Raw genomic sequence first — 25,034 nt, 5'->3', positions numbered from 1 at the left:
TTGCTCTGACGAGGTACAATCATCCCAAAACATCGTGTCTGCAAATTGAGATTCTGATCTGGCATAAATCCTAGGTCATATGAAAAGGCTCGTTGGAGAGTCACTTATGACTTTTAAGATTGCTACTTTCAATAGGTGGCACTAGAGTTTGTCTCCTTCCTCCCTGAAGAGACAATTTAGATGATTTAAGTAATTCTTACAAAAAAACACTTATTGACACCTTTCTGATGCTGATATTGTGGCAAAGTTTCAATGAGCAAATTTGGGTTTGTAAGCTTCTGGTGTATTTTAAGTGTTTATTTCCTATTTTTTGTGCGTTTTAGCAAGAAAACCATGGGAAAATCCATTTTGTAAAACTCATAGTTAGGCTTTGTGTACACGACATCTTTTCACGCAAGTCTGGACCCAAAACATGCCTGAGAAAGCATTCAGAAAGTAAGAAAATTTGCATCTGTGTCGCCCCAAGGGATGCCGCTCCAGCTTCAGGGACACCACCGGGTCTTCTTCTATATATATGGCAACAGGTATGTTAGATTTTAGTATCATGACGCCAATCACGGCTTGTGGTTAGGGATATGTATGACTGCCACTGCAGATTTTAGGAGAGTCTGGGGCTCATGGAGTCTGCAGTCAGTTTTTTATGGCCTCGCATGAGTGATGCAGGCCCCAGGGGCTCAGGTGAGTAGATAACGGGTCCCAGAATAATTCAGGCAGAGTCCGAAAGTCTTTAACTGGTTTTCACTCACTGTGCTGTTGCTGTGAGCTGACCCGGGTGATGCTGCAATAAACCAGGTAGAACCAGGTATCCTTTGGGCCAGTCTGAGGGTAACAGGTTAGCTCGCCTTCCTAGCACTTCTGTTTTCGGATAACCGCCTGACCTGAAGTACCGTGGGGGTCTATCCAGGGAGTCGCTACTGCCTTTTCTCCCCTTTTTGGACCGTTTGCTGGCAGCGTGGACCAGGTGAGATGGCTTCTCGCTCTGTCTCCTTTTGGGTCCCTGCATTTCTGCTGAGGCTCAGACTCTGTAGGTTGGTGAGGTACTTGTAGTTCCCCTCACTGGCAGGTTTAGCAGATAGTTAAACTGGAGTCTGCTCTAGGGACCTGTATCCCGTACGTGCCTAGTCACCAGGAGCACCTCTTTTCTCTGACTACCTGGGACCGTTCTCCACCGCCAACTGTCACTACACGCGCAGGGTCTGACTAGTGGCAGCGCGCGCGTCTCCTAGCAACCGCCACGCTCCAATACCAAACTGGCTCTCCTCTCTTCCTGACAACCTCTGTACTTTAGCTCCCAGCCCCTCCACTACACCTCTTGATAAGATTTGAAAGCTAGCCCCCTCTGGAGACTACCCAAGGGTTCCCTCTAAAGGTGTGGGAGACCTGGTTGCTATGTGTCTGTGTGTATACACCTCATTCTGGCCTTTAGGATTACCTGGAAGTACTGTCCCAGCATGGGTTCAGTACTCAGTGGTGTCTGACCAGGTCAGGGGCGCCACACATCTCTACATAAAAAAACTATTTGCTCTTTGTATGTTCAGTTGTTTGAGTATCTTTTAACTGCTTCAAATTTCAAAAGAGAAGCGGCTAAAACAAATGAACTGACGAATCTTCAGTCGTCTTTCACTCTGATGATGCTCTATATGTTACAAACTTACAATAGAATGCATTGAGATGGCTCAGTGGATACCCGAACATCTTTTTGAAAATGTTTAATTAGAAACCACAAACAATTTCTTCATTGTTAAATGGAAATAACAAAAATGTCATGAAAATATACGTAAAAAAGATGACCGCAGCTAAAAATGTCATAGGTAACTCTTAAGAAGCTACCAAAAAGACCCAAAAATTCAAGTTTCAGGGCAAACATTGTATCATTAAGAGTCTTAGGCGGGCTTTGCACACTACGACATCGCAGGCCGATGCTGCGATGCCGAGTGCGATAGTGCCCGCCCCCGTCGCAGCAGCGATATGTGGTGATAGCTGGCGTAGCGAAAATTATCGCTACGCCAGCTTCACACACACACTCACCTGCCGTGCGACGTCCCTGTGGCCGGCGACCCGCCTCCTTGTTAAGGGGGCGGGTCGTGCGGCGTCACTGCGACGTCACACGGCAGGCGGCCAATCAGAGCGGAGGGGCGGAGATGAGCAGGATGTAAACATCCTGCCCACCTCCTTCCTTCCGCATATCCTACGGAAGCCGCAGTGAGGCCGGTAGGAGACGTTCCTCGCTCCTGCGACTTCACACACAGCGATGTGTGCTGCCGCAGGAGCGAGGAACAACATCGGACCATTGCGTCAGCGTAATTATGGATTACGCCGACGCTGCACCGATGATACGATTACGACGCTTTTGCGCTCGTTAATCGTATCATCCAGCCTTTACACACTGCGATGTCGCATGCGATGCCGGAAGTGCGTCATTTTCAATTTGACCCCACCGACATCGCACCTGCGATGTCGCAGTGTGCAAAGTGCCCCTTACTCTTGGACAACACAACAGGTCTGCCCAATTTTAATACATGTCATGTGCACATACTCTTGCTGTACGTTGTCTTTCTATAAGTGCCGTCCTTTCTGACTTTCTTTTTAAAATGCCAGATTCATAACAATATACTATACCCAGTTATTACTCGCTATTCAGTGTTATTGGATTGACCTTTTTGACTGCTATAAATATCATATAGTTTGTTAATGTTCAAGTATAGTTCCTCAGTGGAATGTTAATGAGGATCTTGTAAGCTTCCTCCCTCTGAACGTGCCACCACCAAGCAATGTGGGTTATCATTTAAGAAAATCAATTTAATTATTCTGCTCTGCAGTGTGAAAAGAGCAATGCTGCCTACATACATAAATAGGATTATACACACAGGCTCGGGAAAGCGAAGAACATTTGAAAATAATTTATGTATGTTTAAGTTATTGCTGGAAAATTTGCAGTTTGAATAGTTTGTATGTGGATGTCATTCTTAATTACCTACTAAAGCAGCAATAATAGAATGTAGCACAAATTGTGATTGTTATTAGCCTACTGCTCCTAAACAGTTTACTTATGTTTTTTTTCTTTAAATCTAATGTGAAAGTATGTTTTACAAATTGAAGACTACTTTGCTAAACACACTCATACTTAATAGGATTGGTTTGTAAGCTGCGAAAGCTATCCATGCTTTCACACAAAAAATAGAGAAACAAAAGAGAAAAATGGTGGAAATAAGACTAACACACACAGAGATAAATCTGCGAAAGATCTGTGGTTGCAGTGAAATTGTGGACAATCAGTGCCAGGTTTGTGGCTGTGTACAAATGGAACAATATGTCCATGATTTCACAGCAACCACAGATCTGCCAAACATTTCTCTCTGTGTGTGACGGGGCCTTAAGTTTAAAGGGTTGTCCATTAGGAAACGGAACCATCTATTTTATGCACAAAGACTGCATTTGTTCTTGCAGCCTGTGGACAGAAGTACCATGGGTTTTACTAGTATTTCTCAATCCTGAACAACCCCTTAAAGAGGACCTGTAACTAATAGTGATGGGCGAACATTACCATGCTCGATCCTCGGTACTCATATAGCAGTAAGAGTAAGTGCTTTTTACTCAAGTCAAGCTGGTCAGAGGCTTGTATAGCCTCCACTCAAGTAACGAGTATAATGAAAGTCAATTATTGGGCAATTCGGCTCTGCATCTACCAATGTACAGCCAGTCATAAACAGAGCATTTCGGGGGGAGGGTGTACGGTTTTTTTGGACACATCACATTCAAAAATGTTGTTTTTACCACCAGTGACAGCCATTCAGAGACTGTAAATGGCTCTGACTGGGGTGCTGGCTTGCATCATTCAGTGAAGCGAGCCTGTACTTTGTGTTTAATGTGTCACGTACCACACATCTGAGCTCCCACAATACGCTGCTGAGTACTGAGTGTACCTGAACACCCAATGCTCGATTGAGTATCAAGCAGTAATGAGCACACTTGCTCATCATTAGTAACTAGTGATAAGTGAGCACTACCTTGCTCGATACTCAAAGCAAGCAGTTGGAAGCCCAGGTGGACGCGTCTCGAGTACATAAGTTTAATGGAAGTCAATGAAGGAAATATTTTTCCTGGAAATCTTCCCCTACTCACTTCTATTATACTTGGGTACTTGACTTACGCTCAACTGCTTGTTATGGGTACTGAGCACCCGAGAATGCTAGTGCTCCCTCATCCCTACCTGTAACCTCTAACATATAAGTTGTGTAAATGCTTCACAAAAAAAATTAAGAATCTTTTCTCCTAAATCTGCATCATTTTATCTTTCTTTTGCTTCTCTTCCTGAATGTTTGTTTTATAGTTTCACAGCTGGGTGTTATCATTCTTCATGTAGATGGGTGGGTCTTTATAAAATGAGCACTGATTGGACAGAATTCGAGCATATAGGGTTACACCCCTAACTGAATTTTACTCATAGATTTCTTGAAGGAATAACAAAACTCGCAGCACATTGCCAAGTGATAAGGAAAACGGTTGTGAAGATATTTCATGAAGAATATAAATATCTGCAAAAAATAGATGTCAGGATATATAAAATGTTTTTTTTTTACTTCTTAGACAGATGTTTAAAGCATTATCTCTAATCAGTGTAATTTAACTTCATTGGTAAAAAGTGTATGTATCTACCTCTAGAATCTAGATCATCCCAGAAAAACTCTCCATTTGCCGTTTGGGTATCATCCAGCGCAACTATTAGGCCGAGAGGTTTTTTACGACTGAAAAAAATGAGAATAAGAAGGGTTATCTATCTACATAATGCATTAGACACAAGTAACTTGGTTTCAGACAGCTTTCATTTTGAACAAGACGTCTTATAGTTCAATTTACTTCCTATTTCTTGAGCATTTTCATTGCATTACTATAAAAGGAAACAACAATATTCATATTCCAGATGTGCGTTATTTCTGTTTAGAAATCATGGGGTTCATGATGTAACTCTGAGTCCTAACAATATTACATGGAAGTATTCAGCAGAAAATAATTCCTTTCTCAGGAAATAATGGCATATTTCACTTTATACATATGCTTTGTTCACTTATGTATTGAATGTCTGAATTTTTTTCTGTAATAGGAAGAGAATTATTTAAATAATAGAGTTGCTGGTGACAGCATAGCAGACAATAGTGGTACCCAATGGACACAAAGCAAGCACAAAGCAGCTCAGATGCTTGATATTTATAACTAACAATTCGATGCTCGGATGGGCGCGACGTGAGTACCCAAGTATAACGGAAGTAAATGTGGAATTTGAGCATTTTCATGAAAAAATTCCCAAAAATTGCTCGAGTTCCTATTGACTTCCATTATAATCGGGTACTCGAGTTGTGCCCATTCAAGCATACAACTGCTCATTATGAGTGCTGAGCATCCTAGCATGGTAGTGCTTGCTCATCACTACTTACCATATAATTCTTACACGAGAGTGTATTGCAGAACCATAGTAATCTTTACAAAGTGCAAGTTTTCCATGTACTGTATATATGTATATATATACACACACACACGTGATTGTTGGTACCCCTTGTTTAATGAAAGAAAAACCCACAATGGTCACAGAAATAACTTGAATCTGACAAAAGTAATAATAAATAAAAAATCTATGAAAATGAACAATTGAAAGTCAGACATTGCTTTTCAACCATGCTTCCACAGATTAAACAAAAAAAAAAAAAAAAACAACTCATGAAATAGGCCTGGACAGAAATGATGGTACCCTTAACTTAATATTTTGTTGCACAACCTTTCAAGACAATAACTAGAATCAAACGATTCCTGTAACTGTCAATGAGACTTCTGCACCTCTCAACAGGTATTTTGGTCCATTTCTCAAGAGCAAACAGCTCCAGTTGTCTCGTGTTTGAAGGTTGCCTTTTCCAGATGGCATGTTTCAGCTCTTTCCAAAGATGCTCAATAGGATTTAGGTCAGGGCTCATAAAAGGCCACTTCAGAATAGTCCAATGTTTAACTCTTAGCCATTCTTGGGTGTTTTTAGCTGTGTGTTTTAGGTCATTATCCTGTTGCAAGACCCATGACCTGTGACTGAGACCAAGCTTTCTGACACAGGGCAGCACATTTCTCTCTAGAATCCCTTGATAGTCTTGAGATTTCATTGTACCTTGCACAGATTCAAGACACCCTATGACAGATGCAGCAAAGCAGCCCCAGAACATAACAGAGCCTCCTCCATGTTTGACAGTAGGGACAGTGTTCTTTTCTTGACATGCTTTATTTTTCCCTCTGGGAACATAGAGCTGATGAGCCTTGCAAAAAAGTTCAATTTTTGTCTCATCTGTCCATAGGACATTCTCCCAGAAGTTTGGTGGCTTGACAACATGTGTTTTGGCAAATTTCAGTCTGTTTTTTTATGATTTTTTTTCAACAATGGTGTCCTCCTTGGTCGTCTCCCATGAAGTCCACTTTGGCTCAAACAACGACAGATGGTGCGATCTGACACTGATGTTCCTGGAGCTTGAAGTTCACATTTAATCTCCTTAGAAGTTTTTCCTGGCTCTTTTGTTACTATTGGTATTATCCATCTCTTTGATTTGTCATCAATTTTCCTCCTGCGGCCACATCCAGGGAGGGTGGCTATAGTCCCATGGATCTTATATTCCTGAATAATATGTGCAACTGTAGTCACAGGCACATCAAGCTGCTTGGAGATAGTCTTATAACCTTTACCTTTAACATGCTTGTCTATAATTTTCTTTCTAATCTTCTGAGACAACTCTTTTCTTTACTTCCTCTGGTCCATGTTGAGTGTGGTACACACCATGACACCAAGCAGCACAGTGAGTATCTGTAGCCCTATATAAATGTCCACTGACTGACTACAAGATTGTAGACACCTGTTATGCTAATTAGTGGACACACCTTGATCTAACACGTCTCTTTTGTAACATTTTTTTCAGAGGTTCCATAATTTCTGTCCAGGCCTATTTTTTCATGAGTTTTATTTTTTTAAAAAGTCTGCGGAAGCATGGTTGAAAAGCAATGTCTGACCTTCTTTGTCCATTTTCATAGTTTTTTATTTATTACTTTTGTCAGATTAAAGTTATTTCTGTGACTATTGTGGGTTTTTCTTTCATTAAATGAGGGGTTCCAACAATTTTGACCACGTGTATATATATATATATATATATATATATATATATATATATATATATATATATATACACACTGTATATATTATGTTTTGGTTTTTTTTCAAATAAATCAATAATATATGTGAAAATAATATTTTATTCGGGAAATCCTATCATTTCTCCTCCTGGAGTAATCTTTTATTCTTAACTCACAAGAATTTGTGTTCAGCGAATATGGAGTTTCCCATTTCTGAGATAGGAGATGGCGGTCAGTGCTCACAAATTTCTATGGAGAATTGTAGGTGTTGTTTCAGTAGATCTTGTAGCAGAATGTAGTGTCTGCCTTTAGCTTCTCCACCCACCCTTCTTCATAGAATTTTATGAGAAGCAGCTGGCATCTTCTATTTCAGTAATGGAAAAATCTGTCTTCACTGCATACAGATTTTACCCTTTAATTTGGAGGGAAAGAAGAATTCATGAAGAGCGGAAATCACATTTCTCTAATATGATATCATATATTACAATGTTGCCTAATTCCATGTGTTTTATTGAATTCGGAAATAAAAAATAAAATGACAGTTACTCTTTAAAATCTTAGATTTTCAACTAAAAACAAACAATGTCATTATCTGCCACAAAATGCCAGAAAGCCATGTATTCATTTAAAAGGGATAATAGCAAATACCCACAAATCGTTCTATTACCAAAGCAATGTATCACAGAATCACACTTAATTCTTCTCTTTTCATGAACTGTAGAATACTTTTCCACAAGCTCTATGATGGGATAATAAAACTGTTCACCTTTCTCAAAGTCGTTTAACTCCGACCAAATGTCAGGCTTGAAGCGTAACTTTTCTTTTATTGGCATTGTGTTTTGGGATTATGGGGGATCAAGTTCAGTTGCACAAGCAACATCAGTATTGAGATTCTTTTCTTTCATCTCAGCAAAACTTTTTCATTTAGTAGCTCTTCATATTTACAGATGCCTAACAGACCTCTGGGGATGAATAATGTCTGGCTGCTCGAAAATCAGCTTTTGCATGGAAGGCAGTGTGTAATGCTGAGATGTTGACATAATGCATAATGTTATGTCCATTTGAATGCTTAAAGCAATATTTTATACCACTGTAAGGGAATTATCCTCTTACCATAATTACTGATAAGATGCAATTATCATTCTGCTAACTATCAAGGAGTGAATTTATAATAAGCCTGAATCATCCTTTGTTTATGTTCTTTATCATGCAATCACTTGGGTCTTTTACGAAAAATTACTGCAACTCTAAAGAGGTATGTCTAGTAAATCCAATATTCTTTTTTTAGTGAATTAATTGCAGAGGCTATTTTAACCTATTATCCTCTGCATAATACAACAATGCCACAATTCTGCTGCAGTATGGGAACATTGTTTTTAGGGTTTAATGAGACATTGTAGCAAAAAAATTGGGTACTATTATGGCTCCCTCAAAAATACATTTTTTCAGCATTTTTAAAGGCCTATAAAAAAAATTCCATAAGTGTTAAACCTATATTTAGTGCTTTTTGTTTCTTATTGTGTGTCATTTTGAGAATATATTTTTTCCTGGTTTATTCTTAGTCCTTTAGTGAAATCTATACAAAAAAAATTCAGAATAATTGCCATACAAAGAACATCTCTCTTAAAGGGAACCTGTCACCAGTTTTTTACCCTATAAGCTGCGGCCATCACTAGTGGGCTCTTATATACAGCATTCTAACCAGCTGTATATAAGAGCCCAGGCCACTGTGTAGTAAATAAAAATACTTTATAATACTGACCTAAACTGGTCGCTGCGGTGGATGTGGCTCAATTGGGCATCTACATCCTCCGGCGCCTGCGCCGCCTCTTTTGGCCATCTTCATCCTCCTTATGAAGTTGCGGTGCATGACGCGTCTACGTCATATACAGTTAGATCCAGAAATATTTGGACAGTGACACAATTTTTGCGAGTTGGGCTCTGCATGCCACCACATTGGATTTGAAATGAAACCTCTACAACAGAATTCAAGTGCAGATTGTAACGTTTAATTTGAAGGTTTGAACAAAAATATCTGATAGAAATTGTAGGAATTGTACACATTTCTTTACAAACACTCCACATTTTAGGAGGTCAAAAGTAATTGGACAAATAAACCAAACCCAAACAAAATATTTTTATTTTCAATATTTTGTTGCGAATCCTTTGGAGGCAATCACTGCCTTAAGTCTGGAACCCATGGACATCACCAAACGCTGGGTTTCCTCCTTCTTAATGCTTTGCCAGGCCTTTACAGCGGCAGCCTTCAGGTCTTGCTTGTTTGTGGGTCTTTCCGTCTTAAGTCTGGATTTGAACAAGTGAAATGCATGCTCAATTGGGTTAAGATCTGGTGATTGACTTGGCCATTGCAGAATGTTCCACTTTTTTGCACTCATGAACTCCTGGGTAGCTTTGGCTGTATGCTTGGGGTCATTGTCCATCTGTACTATGAAGCGCCGTCCGATCAACTTTGCGGCATTTGGCTGAATCTGGGCTGAAAGTATATCCTGGTACACTTCAGAATTCATCCGGCTACTCTTGTCTGCTGTTATGTCATCAATAAACACAAGTGACCCAGTGCCATTGAAAGCTATGCATGCCCATGCCATCACGTTGCCTTCACCATGTTTTACAGAGGATGTGGTGTGCCTTGGATCATGTGCCGTTCCCTTTCTTCTCCAAACTTTTTTCTTCCCATCATTCTGGTACAGGTTGAGCTTTGTCTCATCTGTCCATAGAATACTTTTCCAGAACTGAGCTGGCTTCATGAGGTGTTTTTCAGCAAATATAACTCTGGCCTGTCTATTTTTGGAATTTTTCATTGAGTCTTCTCTTTACTGTTGACTTAGAGACAGATACACCTACTTCACTGAGAATGTTCTGGACTTCAGTTGATGTTGTGAACGGGTTCTTCTTCACCAAAGAAAGTATGCGGCGATCATCCACCACTATTGTCATCCGTGGACGCCCAGGCCTTTTTGAGTTCCCAAGCTCACCAGTCAATTCCTTTTTTCTCAGAATGTACCCGACTGTTGATTTTGCTACTCCAAGCATGTCTGCTATCTCTCTGATGGATTTTTTCTTTTTTTTCAGCCTCAGGACGTTCTGCTTCACCTCAATTGAGAGTTCCTTAGACCGCATGTTGTCTGGTCACAGCAATAGCTTCCAAATGCAAAACCACACACCTGTAATCAACCCCAGACCTTTTAACTACTTCATTGATTGCAGGTTAACGAGGGAGACGCCTTCAGAGTTAATTGCAGCCCTTAGAGTCCCTTGTCCAATTAATTTTGGTCCCTTGAAAAAGAGGAGGCTATGCATTACAGAGCTATGATTCCTAAACCCTTTCTCCGATTTGGATGTGAAAACTCTCATATTGCAGCTGGGAGTGTGCACTTTCAGCCCATATTATATATATAATTGTATTTCTGAACATGTTTTTGTAAACAGCTAAAATAACAAAACTTATGTCACTGTCCAAATATTTCTGGACCTAACTGTACACTCGCCGGTCAGAGCAGATCAAAGTGCGCCTGCTTAGGACCTGAATGCCGGCGAGTGTGTGTGACGTCGAACGCGTCATGCACCGCTGCTTTAGAAGGACGACAGAGGCAATGACAAAAGATGGCCGAAAGAGGTGGCACCAGCACCAGAGGACGAAGACACCTATCTGAGCCATATCAACAGCAGTGACCGGTTTAGGTGAATATTATACACTGTTTTTTATTTTGTACACAGCGGCCTGTGCTCTTATATACAGCATGTTAGAATGCTGTATAAAAGAGCCCACTGGTGGTGGTCACAGCTTATAGGGCAAAAAACTGGTGACAAGTTCCCTTTAAAAAGTCTAATGACCCCAAGCACGCTACCATGATGCTGCAAACCAATATAATTAGTATGTACTGTTATTTTTTTACCAATTTAATATAGGCATAAAAGTTACAGCTAGTTTTAAAAATGCTAGAAAAAAACTGTGTGTTTTTCACAAAATGTCTCTGTATAAATATAGCCTGAAAAGTACAAAACACCAAAGAAGGAGCTACAATATTTTTTGGACCATGTTGTATTTTTTAGACTATAAAACACAAACTTTTTTCACCCAAATATTGGAGGAATGTAGGGTGTGCGTCTTATATTCCTAATATACCGGGCTGTGGAGGGAGGCAGCAGAGAAGTGGGTCAGAGCAGGCATTAGTAGGGTCACATGACACAGGAACCGCTACTGGGACTATCAGAGTGCCCGCTCAGAGGCGTATCTAGAATGAGGCACATGCCCTAGGCACAGCTGTCAGGGGAGTACAATCAGTGGGCCGCCTGATGCGGCTGTCCAAGAGTTTCCTCGGCGTCTGTGTGTTACCACCCTCCCTAGTCGGAGTCAGCTATTTTCTGAGTCTCGCTCTTAAACAGACAGCCAGCTCAGAAAGGGCGCAACGCCAGTTCCTTCTGATCAATTCTACTCATGTCTTTCAGACTCAAATGAAATTGAAGCGCTGACTGCCGGCACTCCAGGGTCAGGGAGACATTAGCCACATGATCAGATCAGCTGAACCCACGGCTGATGTCACTTGTCTATGCCAGGTTGGGGGTTCCAGTTATGCATTTTTGTACCCCTGGTGTTTCTGGAGATGTATTCCTGTGCTGTTAATAGTTCTAATCCTGTACACAAGTAAGAATTCATAACTTGTAAGACTGTTATACAAGGCTATATAAAAGAGGTTATCCACTACTTTATCATTGATGACCTGTTCTTAGGATAAATCATCAATGTCTGGTTGGCCAGGGACTGTCACCCCTTCCAATCAGCTGTTGCAGTTGCTGGCAGCAGCACCAGGTGGCTGGAAGTGCTTAATTCTGGATCTGCTCCATCTTCTGATAGTAGCCATGGCTGAATACTGCACATCCACCTCAGGGCCAGCATCAGCACATGGCACACATGGGCAAATTCCGGGGCCCTGGAACACTGTGGGGGTCGGCATCAGCAATGGTGAACAGTTCTCTGCGGCCCTCGGGCTGAGTTCTGGGTACCGCAGTTCTCAGGCTGCCAGCTGCATGTTCCTGACTGGCAGCCCTGCACTTTTTCCCACAGTGTTCAGCTGCGTTGTGTGCCTGTGAATAAAAGTTCATCTGTGGGCAAAGCTAGGATGCCATTTACTCCTGTCCCACAGATGAAGAGAGAGAGAGGAACCAAAGTGCAGCATCACCAGGAAGCAGACACAGAGCTGTAAACTGTATGTGCACCCCGCCTGCTTCCCCCTTGCTGTATGGGCCCCCAGATCTGTATTAGCTACCCCTCAAAGCAGTATGGGTCCCTAGACCTGTATGAGCCAAACCTTCGAGCACTATGAGCCACTCCCAGAGCAGTATAAGCCACCCGCAGAGCAGTATGGGCCCCTAGATCTTTATGAGCCACCCCCAGAGCAGTATGAGCCCCCAGACCTGTATGAGCCAACCCTTCCAAAGCAGTATGGGCACCCAGACCAGTATGAACCACCCTCCCAGAGCAGTATGGGCCTCCCAGACCTGTATGAGCCACCCCCCCAGAGCAGTATTATCCCCCTAGACCTGTATGAGCCACCCCCAGAGCACTATGGGCTCCCAGACCTGATTGAGCCACCTCCAGAGCAGTATGCCTCCCAGTAACTTGTAAGCCTCTCAGCCCCCCAGTAATGTGTATGCCTCCCAGTAATGTGTATACCCCCCAGTAATGTGTGTGCCCGCCAGTAATGTGTATGCCCCTCAGTAACGTTTATGCCCCCAGTAATGTCTATGCCCCCAGCCCCTCCTTTGATGCATATACTGCAGCCTCCAATCTCCCCTGTGATGTATATACTGTAGCTTCCAGCCCCTCCTGTCATGTATATACTGTAGCACCCAGCCCCTCCTGAGATGTATATACTTTAGCCTCCCTTGTGATGTATATACAGCAGTGTGAGTGTGCACTGTGCGCATATAGGTCTGTTAAAGTGACATCCATCATGCAGCACGGCCTGCAGAACCACATGTCCTGGAGAAGCTGGATGGAGACAAATGGGGGAGGTGAGCATTGCTGCTGCCAGCTTCCCCATTTTAAAAATATCTGTAATGTGTCTGTGTGCATGTATGATGTATATATTTATGTATGTTAGTGTATATGACTGTGTGTGTGTGTGTGTGTGTATATATATATATATATATATATATATATATATATATATATATATACATGGATATATACTGTATATTCTGTATATATTTGTGAATTTGTCATCAAATATGTACAGTATAGACCAAAAGTTTGGACACACCTTTTCATCTCTAGAACAACTGTTAAGAGGAGCCTTTGTGCAACAGGACTTCATGGTAAAATAGCTGCTAGGAAACCACTGCTAAAGACAGGCAACAAGCAGAAGAGACTTGTTTGGGCTAAAGAACACAAGGAATGGACATTAGACCAGTGGAAATCTGTGCTTTGGACTGATGAGTCCAAATTTGAAATCTTTTGATCTAACCACCGTGTCTTTGTAGAAAAGGGGAACGGATGGACTCTACATGGCTGGTTCCCACCATGAAGCATGGAGGAGGAGGTGTGATGGTGTGGGGGTGCTTTGCTGGTGACACTGTTGGGGAGTTATTCAAAATTGAAGGCATAAAGAACCAGCATGCCTACCACAGCATCTTGCAGCGGCGTGCTATTCCATCCGGTTTGCGTTTAGTTGGACTATCGTTTATTTTTCAACAGGACAATGACTCCAAACACACCTCCAGGCTGTGTATGGGCTATTTGACTAAGAAGGAGAGTCATGGGGTGCTACGCCATATGACCTGGCCTCCACAGTCACCAGACCTGAACCCAATCGAGATGGTTTGGGGTGAGCTGGACCGCAGAGTGAAGGCAAAAGGTCCATCAAGTGCTAAGCATCTCTGGGAACTCCTTCAAGACTGTTGGAAGACCATTTCTGGTGACTACCTCTTGAAGCTCATAAAGAGAATGCCAAGAGTGTGCAAAGCAGTAATCAAAGCAAAAGGTGGCTACTTTGAAGAACTTAGAATATAAGACATTTTTTCAGTTGTTTCCCACTTTTTTTATTAAGTAATCATTCCACATGAGTTAATTCATAGTTTTGATGCTTTCAATTTGAATCTACAATTTTCAGAGTCCTGAAAATAAAGAAAACTCTTTCAATGAGAAGGTGTGTCCAAACGTTTGGTCTGTACTGTATGTAATGCTGTATGTGTACGTATCTGTGCATGTGCATGTCTGCATGTGCATAGGGCCCACTGAGACTTTTTCACTCAGGGTCCAAGAAAACCTGGAGCCGGCCCTGATCCATCTCATTGTGTCGGTTTCTCAAAACTAGATACAAGCTGAAGGGGAAAAGCACAATAGGGTCTTACCCAATGGACATGTAAAAGTAAAAAGGGAATGTGCTCACCTTATGGAGTTGTGTGTTACACAACCAAAATTAAAGCATGTAATCAGCTGCTGAAGAGTCCCTGCGCTTAAAAAGCCGTAGCAGATCAGGAACAAAGTAGATGTGGACTGTTACTGCACTGCTGAAGATATAACATGGATTTATTGGATTCTTGGATTTATGTCATATCTTCAGCAGCGCAGTAACAAATTTAATTTGTTCCTGATCTGCTTCAGCTTCTCAAAACTGTAGCCGACACAAGCTAAAGAAATAAATAAACAAGCCTAAGAAATAAATATAAAAAAAAGCAAAACACTATAGGCTCCAATTCATCAAGATCAACACAGGTTTAAATGAGGGGGTATTTTAGTGCAAGGTGCCTGAGTCATTAGGAGGCAAATGCCTCCTAATTAGGGCTGAGTGGACCCGGACTGTTATAGTCCAGATCTGCACGGTTTCAAAGATGAACGGGTGCTGGACCCGGGTTTTGGATTCCGAGTGCACGATCGGGATTTGGCACTGGGAAAATTAAAGGAAAAATAAAGAAAATAAAGAAAAAAATAATTAAGCTAGCGTTTCATACTTATGGAGACTTGTTATTGTGGTGTCATGGCGGAAAACTGCTTCCGGGTCGCACATTCACATTCCACATTCCCCATTCCAGTACTGCACATTAGGCTCATCGCATACACACAGCCTTGCGTGCTTTTCTCGCCCATCGGCCGTCCTGTCGTCTGTGATTGGTTGCAATCAGATGCGCCCCCAGCCTGTGACTGTGTCTGCCTGGAGTCATTGCTCATTGCGGCTCAGTTATTGTCTACAATCACAGCCGGCGGTCGTGTTCTATGGCCACTTGCTATGAGATGTAGCAGAGCCGGAAGCGGCGTGGGATCTCATGTGGATTACGCCGGACCTGGAGGAGTCTGTTGGGGGTTAATAAAGTGATGAAAGAGGGTGGGTTTATGTATTTATTCAAAATAAAGGATTTATTCTGTGTTTGTACTTATTTACTTTCATGTACAGGTTATTGATGTAGGTATCTCATAGGCGCCTGTGCCATCACAACCTAGGGTTTAGTAGCAGCTGTGCGCTGCTATTAATCCCTCATTACCCCAACTGTCACTGCACCAGGGCAACAGGAAGAGTCAATAAAGCACTGGTATTGTCACATGTAATGGATGCGGCAATATCGGACGGCTGCAGGCTAATAATGCCAGCCCCCGGCTGGCTTTATCTTGGCTGGGTATAAAAATTTGGGGGGGGACTGCACGTCGCTTGCTTTTTTTAATTATTTATTTAAATAACAATTAAAAATAAGCCACATGTGGTTTCTCTTAGGCTAGAATCACACTTGCAAGAGACTCGCACGAGTCTCGCATTGCATCGCCCCCCACATCACCCACCACAGCCGTACACTCTCCTAACAGAAGCGGGTCGGCCATTGTGTTTCTATGTACCTGCACACTCATGTTTGGAGAATGGCAGGCCGGACTCACACGAGTCTCACATCGCATCATTTGGCACAGCCGCACGTGCTTCTAACAGGAGCCTGTCGGCAGCATGTGTTTCTATGTACCTGCACGCTCCTGTAAGGAGAGTGTGCAGCTGCCAGTTGATGTCATACCAGACTCACACGAGTCTCACATCGCATCACCCAGCATAGCTGCACACTTTCCTGACAGGAGCGGGTTTGCAGCATGTGTTTCTATGTACCTACACGCTCATGTCAGGAGAGTGTGCAGCTGCCGGGTGATGTGATGCGAGTCCCTCGCATGTGTGATTCCGGTCTTATTTTGATACACAACACAGATAAAGCCCGACAGCTGGGGGCTGCAGCCGAGGGCTTTATCTGTGCTGGCATCAGAATATGGGGGACCCTGCGGCGATTGTTTTATTTATTCATTTATTTTTATACTACCATACTGACCCGCAGACACTAGCACTGCTTTTCCCACCCACCAGCCGTCCTGGCGTCTGTGATTGGTTGCAGTCAGTTGACACGCTCCCACTCAGGGTGGGGACATGTCTAACTGCAACCAATACACATGCCGGTGGGCAGGCAAAGCAGTGAATATTCAATTTCCCAGAAGGGAAAGTATGACCCGGAAGGAGTGTGCCGCCATGACACTGCCTCAGTGAGTATACCGCACGCACTCCTACCCCCCTATCCCTCTCACTAACATTTTTGATCTTTGGATTCTGGTCCCCATAGACTTATATGGTACCAGATTCCAGGGGAGATCAGGTTTTTTTTAAAATATAGCAGCGACCCACCAGTCCTGTTTTTTTTGCGAGTTCGATCAGCTCTACTTGAATCTGTAAATGTAAGAAGTGGTGTTGACTACAATGTGTGCCTCGTCTCAAATCTTATTTCAGTCATGAATTTGCCAAGCAAGAGTTTCCATGCCCCATCTCACTGATTTCCTACCCTAGCTCTAATCACTTTATCGGAGTTGAATGAAAATGAAAATGCCAAAAGTAGATCATTTTTTTAGTAGCCTTATGAAGTGCAAAACTTTTGTGACTTTTCAAAGTTTTTTTACCCAGTTTTCTGGAGTAAACGTTTTGATGAATTGGGGTCAAAGCCTATATGACAAAACTAGCTAAGCTTTTTTAGTTTTCTAAATGAAAAAATTATAACTTGCATCAAGCATGTTCTTTTTTTTTATAACAAGTGTATTAAATGAATGCAGACACAGCTTCACAACAATGGTCTGTGATTAGAACGATTGAACGAGTCCTGAGAGAAGTTATATGAGGATACATTGCAGAAAGTCTGGCATTTGCAGGTGCTCAATCAGAACAAATGATGATTACATAGTATAAAAACCAGGATAGGTAATAGGACGGTTGTTGCTTCCATGTGCTGCCAAAATATGTAACTGTTTTATACGCCAATCAAGCTTGTTATTCTTACCTGGCTTCAGTAGTGACATCTGGTTGCTGAGTAGGAAATATGTAACCTCCTCTGAGATGAAGTCCAAGTTTGTCTATTGGGAGATGCATGTTTACATATTGCTTCCTAGTTTCATACTTTGAACCCTACAAAAGAGATCAGTACAGGAGGCCATTAGTACTATATATTGTTAATGAAATTATGCACAGGTAGAGTAGGCTAAGTTTTACATAGAGCTGTGCTTGATAATATAGTTTCACATTACTATATTAGTGAAGTCTGGCCCGTGTCTACAAATTATCTAAATATTTAGCAATTTAAATTCCCATATTCTCTCTTCACATTATGACATTGCTTTTTTCAAAAATACTTTTGCTGTTCACAAACATATTATATGCATTTCTTTTTACTCAGAATTTATTATGGGTAATTGGAAGCGATGCACGAGCACTAAAGTGGTGCTTATTACTCGAATCAAGCGGATAGGATGCTCTGACCTGTTTGATTTGAGTAATGAGTATTATGGAAGTCTATAGGGAACTCAAACATTTTTTCAACAGAACCCACTAGAGGGCTGGGGAGACTGAAAAAATGTATGGGGAAGATGCCTGGACACATCACTGACTTGCAAGTCGCTGCTGCAAAGTTCACAATTAATTTAAAAAAAAGTGTGGGGTCCCCCCAAGTTTTCATAACCAGCCAAGATAAAGCAGACAGCTAAGAGCTGTTATTTTTAGGCCAGGAAGGCCTATGGTTATTTGGCCCATCCAAGCCTAAAAATTGCAGCCTGCAGCTCTCCCAAAATTAGCACATCACGTTAGATGTGTCATTTCTAGGACTTCACCCCGACTCTTCCCAATTGCCCTCAATCATTGTTGATTGGGGTAATTTTTCTTGTTTTTATTTCAGATGTGGATTGTCACTGATGTCAAGCCCAGGGGTTAGTAATGAAGAAGCGTCTATCAGACACCATCATTACTAACTCAGTCAGTGTAAAGTTAACAAAATCACATATAGGAAAAAATAGTTTATTTAAAATAAGACTCCCCCACACTATCCCTCGTTTACTTTTTTTTTTTCTTAAATGTCAAGGTCCAATGTAATCCATTTTGTAGGCATCAGTAACTCAATGACATTACTGCCCATGAGAAATGCCGGGTCTTGCGCTGACCAAGAGTGATCTCTGGAGCCATTTCTGGTCAGCACTAGACCCAGGAATTTCTCATGTGCGGTGAGGTCACTGGGTTACTGACCCCACTGTTCGTGAGAAGCTCCAGTTCTGGCTCTCATCAAGCCTCCAACTATCTGACTTAACTTGGTTGGTTATCAAAAATAGGGGGACCCGACGTTGGTTTTTATAATTTATTTATTTATTTAACAACAAGTACAATAAACTACACATGCAAGTCACATTGATATCCATCAGATATATAATTAGCATCTTGCGTTTGTAGTTTAATGAACTTTTTAATAAATATGTAAACAAATTAAAAAAACAACTTAAGGCCTCCTTATTTTTGAGAACTAGCCAAGATAAATCAGGCAGCTGTTGGCTGGTATTGTCAGGCTGTGAAGGCTCATGGTTATTTGGCCCTTCCCAGTCTAAAATAAAAACAGCCTGCAGCTGTCCCAGAATTGGCACATTATGTTAGATTTGCTATTTCCAAAGCTTTGTCTGGCTTCTTCTGATTGCCCTGGTGCAGTGGCAGTTTGGTTAATATTTTTGGGGGTTAATGTCAGCTGTGTAACTGTAGGTTGAATCAAGTCCAGGGGTTAGTAATGGAGAGGCATCTTTCAGACACCCCCATTACTAACCCAGTAATAAAAGATAAACCAAAGGAAATAATAGCTTATCTGCATAAAGACTCTCCCACACTATCCCTGTTTCACTTGTTTAATATGAAAAATGTTCCCACAAAGCTCTTTCGTCGTAGTCCACATTCCCTGAATGCAACTCGAGTGTCTATGAATAGCAGTAAAGTACAGCAATTCACAAGTGCTGGTGTAGTGATGATAACTCTCAGAAGGGTGGCAGGTCTCGCTGACAGCATCACTGTTGTTGCGTATTTGATGAGAGGTGTTGTCACTTACTGGCTCCTGTGAGTATCAATCGACTCCCCATTCCAGAAAATAAATAAATTTCTCTTTTCTGGAATGGGGACTTAAGTGGAACTAGTAACACAGTTACTTTGTCCGGGGAAAACATTTGGATGGTGCACACAGAACGGAGGTTGCTAGGCAATGCCAGCTGCATACAGATGATAGGGACTGTGGTGGTCGGGGCTTTGTTAGGTCAGGTAACAGAACACGAACTCGGGAAAAATATGCTCGAGTCCCCCATTTACTCCTATTGTGCTTCGTACTCCAGTCGAGACTTTCCCAGCATCTGACATCCTGCATTCGAGTAGCGATCACCCAAGAACTTCTGTGCTCGCTCATCACTAGCAATAATGTGTGTATTGATATGGAGTGAATATATTCAGCAGCACTTTACAGTTAAGTGGAGACATGCACAGACATTAAACACATTACAAAGTAACACATTTATCAACATTTACAGGAGTGAAGACCCTACCTGCAAGCTTACAATCTGTAAGAAAATGGAGTTACAGAAAATGTAGAAAAGTGCATATCCTGTATGGTACAGTCATCATATTAATGAATATAGGTTTTGCAACAAAGCTGTATGAAAACCATTGCATTGAATGGTTGTATCCAACCCTTTGACTCATTATGCAATGATTTACCTTGTTCTCTTTGGAATGTGCACATTGTAAAATCAGATTGAAGACAGCAAAACCATAAAGTAATACATATGGAAGAAAGGAGTAATTTTATTCTAATGACAGCTTTACATAACCTTGGCATTCTCTGAAGCAGTTTAATCAGTTAATCACATTAATCACATAGAATGGCTTTGTAACAGTTATGAGGTGGACTTCCAAAGGTACTAAGCACTTTCTGCCTTTACTTTGCAATCCATCATATTCCAAACCATATTAATTGACTTGACGTTTGGTGAATGTGGAGGCCATATCATCTTACACAACACCTCATCCCTCTACGTCTTGGTCACATATCCTTTATATAGCTTTTATGTATGTTTTAAGTCATTGTCCTGTTGTAGCACAAATTATTGTCCCACTAAGTGCAAACGGGATGGGACAGCATGTTGATGCAGACTGCTATGGTCATCATACTGGGTGTTGTGATTCAGGGACTGAGGAGGATCAAAAAATGCGGAATCCCAAAAAGGTAACAGAGTGGCTGGAAACTTAATGGACTGCAGACCTAATCCTGACACACAACTAGAAGTAGCCGTGGGGCGTGCCTACAATGACCTGGACGCCTCGACAAACCCGGAGAACTAAATAATCTCACAGATAGAGATATAAGAAAGCTAATCTGCCTCAGAGCAGTCCCCAAAGATAGATAGATAGCCCCCCACATGTAAAGGCTACGGTGATATAGAAAAACACAGTACAAATCCAGAAAAGACAGATTTCAGCAAAGGTGAGGCCCAAAGTATCTTTATAGGAAAGAATAGAAAAGAGCAACTGTCTGCAGCCGTAAAAACCCTAATATATACCAGCACTTCTGATATACAAAAATCCTGAGGTCACACAACCTCTCCCCCACTGTACTAGCACTCTTGATGTTATTGGGATCCAAAAACCACTAATACAGATGAGGGACTGAATTAATACCAAACATGACAAACAAAATACCTTGCATAATCATGGAGCTAAGTATACAGACACTCCCAGCAGAGAATGATCCAATTCCACCAAGAACTCCACACAGACAAAATAGAAATCAAGCATTAGTATCAAAAAGCAGAAAAAATTCCAAGAAAGTGGAGAACAAATAGCAGGGGTGCAAAGACCACTTATCTGAGAGGAGTTCTGGTAGTGAGCAGAGCTGGTTACAGAATGTCCTTAACACACAGGAGACATTGACCACCGGCAAGTAACAAGAGAAAACTACTCAGTTAAATAGCTTAATCTGACCCTGATTGCCAGTCCTCCACAGGTGTGTAGCTTTCACTCCACACATCAACTGCACCTCCCGCACCGACCACAAGACGGAGCCCCAAACTGGAAAACGTATTCACCACAACTGGGTAAGTGTTGCCTTTCGTATGGAATAAATCCCTAGCAATGTCACAAGAAAAGTACCTCTACTCAATCAGACCTTCTCCTCTATGCTTCAGAGTGGTCAACACAAATGTAGAAACCATACAATTGCCTTTTTTAGTGTCTCACAAAGACATGGCAGTTGGTAGCTAAAATCTCAAATTGTGATTTATCAGATCACAGTATAGAGTTCCACAATATTACATGCAGTCCTTGTATTACTTAGCTCAATCATGTCTCTTCTTCTTGTTTGCTGCCCTCAGTAATGTGTTCCTTGCAGCAATTTGACTATGAAGGCCTTCTCTTCAGTCACTTGTGGACAGTTGATATTTAGATTTGCCTGCTACTTATTAGCTGTAAATCATTTAAGGACTACAACCTGAACTGCTGTCAATTTTCAGTTTCTGAGGCTGGTAACTCTGATTAACTCATGGGAGTCAGTTTCATTATTGCGATTGATGATTTTCCTGACTGCACTTAAGGATACCTTCAAGTTTTTAGCGATTTTCCACATTGAGACCTTCAAGTTTTAACCCCTTAATGACCTTTGACGTACTGAGTACGTCATGGTGACATGGTGCTAAACGACCCATGACGTACTCAGTACGTCATGGCGAAATCACGGTCCCGGAGCCCCGGGGAGTGAAATTTGTTTAATTAAACGGTAGATTCGGGAAGGAGGGGACCTCTGCCTGACCTCAGGGTGGTGCCTCCTCCCCGAACCTACAGAGGCTGTGATTGGCTGACGAACGCCGCTCAGCCAATTACAGCCACTGTAATGTTCCAGCCATTGAAAATGGCTGGAACATTGAAATCCAACCCTGATCAGTGCTGCTGTAGCACTGGCCATTGGCAGGAGCTGGGTGATCGATGCTTCACCCGCCCCCAGCTCTGATTGGAGAGACCGGTCTTGTGACCGCTCTCTCCAATCAATGTGGATCTGCGGCCTGTGACCGTCCCTGGAAGCCGAGGAGAGCGGTAAGTTGCTGTCCCCGCCGCCCGCCCCTGTCCCCGATCGCCCCGCCGCTGCTCCCGATCCACCGCTGTCCCCGTCGCTGCTCCCGATCCACCGCTGTCCCTGGCACCACGCTCCCGATCCACCGCTGTCCCCGGCGCCACGCTCCCGATGCACCGCTGTCCTCGCCGCTGCTCCCGATGCACCGCTGTCCCCGCCGCTGCTCCCAATGCACTGCTGTCTCCGCCGCCTCTCCCGATCCACCGCGGTCCCCGGCGCCATGCTCCCGCTCCACCGCTGTCCCCGGCGCCATGCTCCCGCTCCACCGCTGTCCCCGCCGCCACTCCCGATCCACCGCTGTCCCCGGCGCCATGCTCCCGATCCACCGTTGTCCCCGGCGCCATGCTCCCGCTCCACCGCTGTCTCCGCCGCCGCTCCTGATCCACCGCTGTCCCCGCCGCCATGCTCGCCACTGTCCCCGCCACCATCGCACCCACCTTTTTCAGCTGCTGCTGCCCCCGAATCGGCCCCCACTGTTCCCGATCGGCGGCCACCACCGCCGCCGCCGCCTCCTCCTTCATCGGCTGCCCCCGCCGCCGCCGCCTCCTCCTTCATCGGCTGCCCCCGCCGCCGCCTCCTACTTCATCGGCTGCCCCTTCTCCATCGCCACACCTCCTATCCCTCCATGTGCTGCAACCCACCCTCCCCCCACGTGGGGGGAGGGTGGCTTGCAGCACATGTGGGGGGAGGGTGGTTGGCTTGCAGCACATGTGGGGGGAGGGTGGCTGGCTTGCAGCACATGTGGGGGGAGGGTGGCTGGCTTGCAGCACATGTGCTGCAAGCCACCCTCCCCCCACATGTGCTGCAAGCCACCCTCCCCCCACATGTGCTGCAAGCCACCCTCCCCCTACATGTGCTGCAAGCCACCCTCCCCCCGGGGCCCCCCTCCTCCATGTGCCATCTCTCTCTCCCATCAGACTCTGCCCCCCTCCCCGATCTGCTGCCTGCTCTCTCCCATTTTCCATCTACTGCCCCCGCTCACCCTCCTCGATCTGCTGCCTTCTTCATCTGCTGCCTCTTCTGTCTGCTGTGATCCTGCTGCCTAGATCCATCCTGTAAGGTAGGTATCCCCATCTCACCTCCCCCCCCATCCTCTGCCGCTCCTCCATCCGCTGCGCCATTTCCCATCCATCCGCTGCGCCATTTCCCATCATCCATCCGCTGCGCCCTTTCCCATACTCTGCCGCTCCTCCACCCGCTGCGCCCTTTCCCATCTTCCATCCGCTGCGCCCTTTCTCATCTGCCGCCCTGCCCTCTCGCATCGCATTATCCAGCGCAGTTGCTCGCTTCCAGACTGCAGTAGATGATGCGATGCGAGACTCGTGCATTGCTCTCATGTTTGGCACTGGTCTTGGTGGCAGGCGCTCATTTTTTTTTTTTTTTACTGATGTCTGTAATTTTTATTTCGCCAAACTAATTTTTTTTGTATGGGGGGGTCTAGTTTCCAAAATGGGATCACATGTGGGGGAGCTCCATTGTTTAGGCACCTCAGGGGGTCTCCAAATGAAACATGGCGTCTGCTAATAATTCCAATCAATTTTACTGTGAAATGGCGCTCCTTCTCTTCTGAGCCCCGCCGTACGCCCAAACAATTGATTTCCACCACATATGAGGTATCGTCGTACTCAGGAGAAATTGCACAATACATTTTATGGTGCATTTTTTCCTGATACCCTTGTGGAAAAAAAAGCTACCTGTTTGAAAAAACAATTTTGTGGTAAAAAAAAGAATAAAATATTTTCACGGCTGAACATTACAAACGTTTGTGAAGCCTCCAGGGGTTCAAAGTGCTCACTAAACAGCTAGATAAATTCCATGAGGGGTCTAGTTTCCAAAATGGGGTCAATTGTGGGGGAGCTCCATTGTTTAGGCACTTCAGGGGGGTCTCCAAACGCAACATGGCGCTCCTTGCCTTCCGAGTCCTGCCGTGCACCCAAACATTTGATTTCCACCACATATGGGGTATCTGCGTACTCAGGAGAAAATGCACAATACATTTTATGGTGCATTTTTTCCTGATACCCTTGTGATAAAAAAAGCTACCTGGTTGAAGCAACAGTTTTGTGGTAAAAAAAATGTTTTTTTCTTTTCACGGCTCAACGTTATAAACTTCTGTGAAGCCCCCAGGGGTTCAAAGTGCACATCAAACATCTAGAAAAATATTTGAGGGCTCTAGTTTCCAAAATGGGGTCACTTATGGGGGAGCTCCATTGTTTAGGAACCTCGGGAGTCTTCAAACCCGACATGGCGTCCGCTAATGAGTGCAGCTAATTTTGCACTCACAAATTCAAATGGCGCTCCTTGCCTTCCGAGTCCTGCTGTGTGCCCAAACATTTGATTACCACCACATATGGGGTATCTGTGTACTCAGGAGAAAATGCACAATACATTTTATGGTGCATTTTTTCCTGATACCCTTGTGATAAAAAAAACTACCTGGTTGA

General features: G+C 43.4%; 1 protein-coding gene across 1 annotated transcript in view; it reads right to left on the bottom strand.

Moving 5' to 3' along the window:
• SI (sucrase-isomaltase) overlaps positions 1–25,034 on the bottom strand; it is a 439,774-nt gene that overhangs the window by 291,868 nt on the left and 122,872 nt on the right. Inside the window, exons 21-22 of the mRNA XM_075340661.1 lie at positions 17,461–17,585; positions 4,657–4,745 (exon numbers count right to left, since the gene is read on the bottom strand). Of these exons, the coding sequence (XP_075196776.1) occupies positions 4,657–4,745; positions 17,461–17,585 (214 nt within the window). The remainder of the gene's footprint in view (positions 1–4,656; positions 4,746–17,460; positions 17,586–25,034) is intronic.

Source organism: Anomaloglossus baeobatrachus, chromosome 3 (genome assembly GCF_048569485.1).
Source record: "Anomaloglossus baeobatrachus isolate aAnoBae1 chromosome 3, aAnoBae1.hap1, whole genome shotgun sequence".
Taxonomy (NCBI): Eukaryota; Metazoa; Chordata; class Amphibia; order Anura; family Aromobatidae; genus Anomaloglossus; species Anomaloglossus baeobatrachus.
The sequence above is the reverse complement of the archived record's forward strand: the minus strand, read 5'-3'. Positions and strand labels throughout refer to the sequence as shown.